Raw genomic sequence first — 2,896 nt, forward strand, 5'->3', positions numbered from 1 at the left:
TCCACTGTAAATCTCGCGTTCTCTAGACCGCTTTCCCGGAGCAAGTTTGTAACCGGGCCGGCGAGCATTCCGATCGATCCGACGACTCCTCCGGCTTCCAGTTCGGAAGCCACGACCTATATATGGGCTCACTGCAGCGTGCCAGCAGCGGCGGCGACATGGCGACGGAGCTGGAGAAGCAAGACAGCGATCAGGGCGAGGCGTCGTCGCCGTCGTCGGCGCGGGCGCGGCTCCTGGAGCGAGAGGTGGCGGTGGCGAAGCAGACGGAGGCGAGGATGCTGGAGTGCCTGATCCACCGGACCAAGGAGCTGGAGCAGGCCAAGGTGGCGCTCCAGGAGGCCAAGCTCGAGGCCGGCCCCGCGCAGGGGCAGTGGAGCGTCATGGACCTCATGTTCGGCGGCGTCGACGAGGAGATCAGCGGGCTGAGGGCCAGGCTCCGGTCGGCGCTGGCCGCCGAGGAGAGGAGCCGGACGGCGGCCGACGACCTCGCCGCCGCGCTCTCCGCGGTCACCTCGGAGGCCAAGCAGGTGAAGGCGTGGCTGTCCGACGCGCAGGCCGAGCTGGAGCGCGCCGACGCCGAGGCCGGCCGCCTCGAGGGCCTGCTGCGCGCCGCCGAGGCGGACCTGCGGTCGACGACGGAGCAGCTCGACGGCGCCATGTCCGAGTGGAAGGAGGCCGCGGCCGCGTGGCGCGCCAGGGAGAAGGCACTGCTCGGGCGCGCCCACGCGGCGGAGGAGGACGCCGACGGCGCCCGGCGCGAGAGCGCCGGGCTCGCCGAGCTGCACCGGGCGGTCGGCCACGAGAACGGCGGCCTGCGGCGCGCGCTGGAGCGAGCGGTGGAGGAGGCCAACGCGGCCAACGAGTCGCTCGAGTTCGCGGGCGGCGAGAACACCAAGCTCCGCGACGCCATCGCCGAGAACGAGCGCGCCATGGAGTCCCTGAGGCTGGAGAACGAGTCGCTCAAGGCCAGCGAGGCTGCCGCGCAGGGGCGTGCCGTGGATCTAAGCAACCAGCTCACGGCGGCAACCCAAAAGGCGGCCGCCGCCGCCGCCGATGGAGGCGCCGGCGGCGGAGAGAAGGCAGCAGCGGGGTTGCTACTGGAGAAGTGGAGAACCGACGCGGAGGGGAAGCTCGGTGCGGCGGCGTTCCTGGACTCCGGCAGGGCGGTGATGGCCGCGGGCCGGAAGGACCGGATGTTCGCGTCCGTCAGCAACATCGCGGAGCTGAGGTCCGCGGCGGCGGCGGCGGCCATGGACGATTACGACTACGAGTTCGACCACTTGGATGGCGGAAGACAGTACGGCGGCTTGGAGCATGCCATGAAGCACAAGAAGAGGTCCGTTCTACGCAAATTCGGAGATTTTTTCAGGAGGAGAAGCCTGCACAAGTCAGACTTTGCTCCGGTTCTAGCTAGGTAGATAGCATTTGTGTGATGCTTGCAATTGCATTGTGTGTTTGCATGATACCCGTACTATGAAATACACCCATAATAAATGCTACTCTGTTCATATACAAGATGTTCTAATTATTTTGTGAATCAAATGTATGCAGACACATTTTAACGCATTTGTTCATTCATTTCAATCCATATATAGTCTATATTAAAAATATCCAAATTATATCCTAAAATCTTAAAAGTGCACGCGCACCATCTGGTGGAAACGAGCGGCCGCGCTAGCCGACAACCCTTTCTTCCGCTCGCTCACAGCGGCTCTGGTTCCTTCTTTCCCTCCGCTCGCTCACTCTCTCCACCAAGCCGAGGCGAGGCGGCCGCCGCCGCCGCAGCGACCCCGGCGAGCCCTCCTTCTCCCTCGCTCCCCCGACAACCGCCCGCATGCCGAGGGAGCCCTAGAAGCGCGGGCCACAACCGCGGGGCTCGGATCTCGCCCCGACTCGATCGACTCCATCCAGTTCATCTTCGGCGAGGACGCCGGCGATCCCTCCTTCTCCCCCGCGGCCGGCCAGCATGCCTTGGCTTCGAGGGAGCCCTAGGTGCGTGCGCTACAGCCGCGGGGATCGAATCTCGCTCCGTCTCGACACCATCTGGTTCACCTTCGGCGAGGACGTTGCTGCCAGGACGGCTGACGCCGGCGGCGCCGCCGCATTCCACAGTCCGCTCATCGAGCTCCGTGTCTTCCGGGAGGTCTTCTACAGGGCGCACGCGCATGTGGAGGCTACTGGGTTCGCGCGCGGGGAGGCATTTGGGGGTGGCCGAGACATGGATGCTTCCCAGTGCTCACTTTGTTGCCCGCTCTTCCACATCATCGTCGTCACGCCCGGGACGCCTGGTCAGATCGAGGCCTTAAACTCCCTACTCTTCTCCTCATATCTGCAGTTCCAAACTGATGTGCAGCCGAAACTGCACGCATGACATACAGCCGACAATCATATCCAACGATGCACCAATGCTGCTGCCATGCATCATACACCGTAATTTTAGCGTCGTCCACAAATCGTGTGTATAAAATCATGTGCATAGCAGTGTTGTTTGCAGTTGAGTCAGTGTTAATCTCCTTGTGCTTGGAAAACAGTGTTCGAAACTACTGTACTAGTCTGAAGAACAGTTTACTGAAACTTTCGCTAAATCATTTTCAGTTAGGACATGGAAATAGTCTGAACTATTGTAGGATTATTATAGACAATCAGTAAGAGTTGTTGTATATACCAGTCTGCACAGAGGCTAGAAGCTTTTCCTGAACCTAGTTGTTTGATGGGGGGAAATCATTTCGTAAGTAAAAAAAATCCACACTGAACCTTGATATGGAAAGTATTGGTTTTGATGCTGCTGTTCTTCAGTTTAATGCTAGTGGTAAAATTCGGAACCTGAAAACCCAAATCAGTTCAGCTTAACAGAGAATACACTGTTTTGAACCTCATTGCAGTGTTTTGAGGTTTT

General features: G+C 60.0%; 1 protein-coding gene across 1 annotated transcript; it reads left to right on the plus strand.

The window, feature by feature from the left end:
* On the plus strand, positions 1–1,554 carry LOC119327823 (translation initiation factor IF-2-like). The gene has a single exon (XM_037600908.1). The coding sequence runs from the start codon at positions 123–125 to the stop codon at positions 1,416–1,418; it is 1,296 nt and encodes a 431-aa protein (XP_037456805.1). The 5' UTR covers positions 1–122; the 3' UTR covers positions 1,419–1,554.
* Positions 1,555–2,896: the final 1,342 nt, after the last annotated feature.

Source organism: Triticum dicoccoides, chromosome 7A (assembly GCF_002162155.2).
Source record: "Triticum dicoccoides isolate Atlit2015 ecotype Zavitan chromosome 7A, WEW_v2.0, whole genome shotgun sequence".
NCBI classification, from domain to species: Eukaryota; Viridiplantae; Streptophyta; class Magnoliopsida; order Poales; family Poaceae; genus Triticum; species Triticum dicoccoides.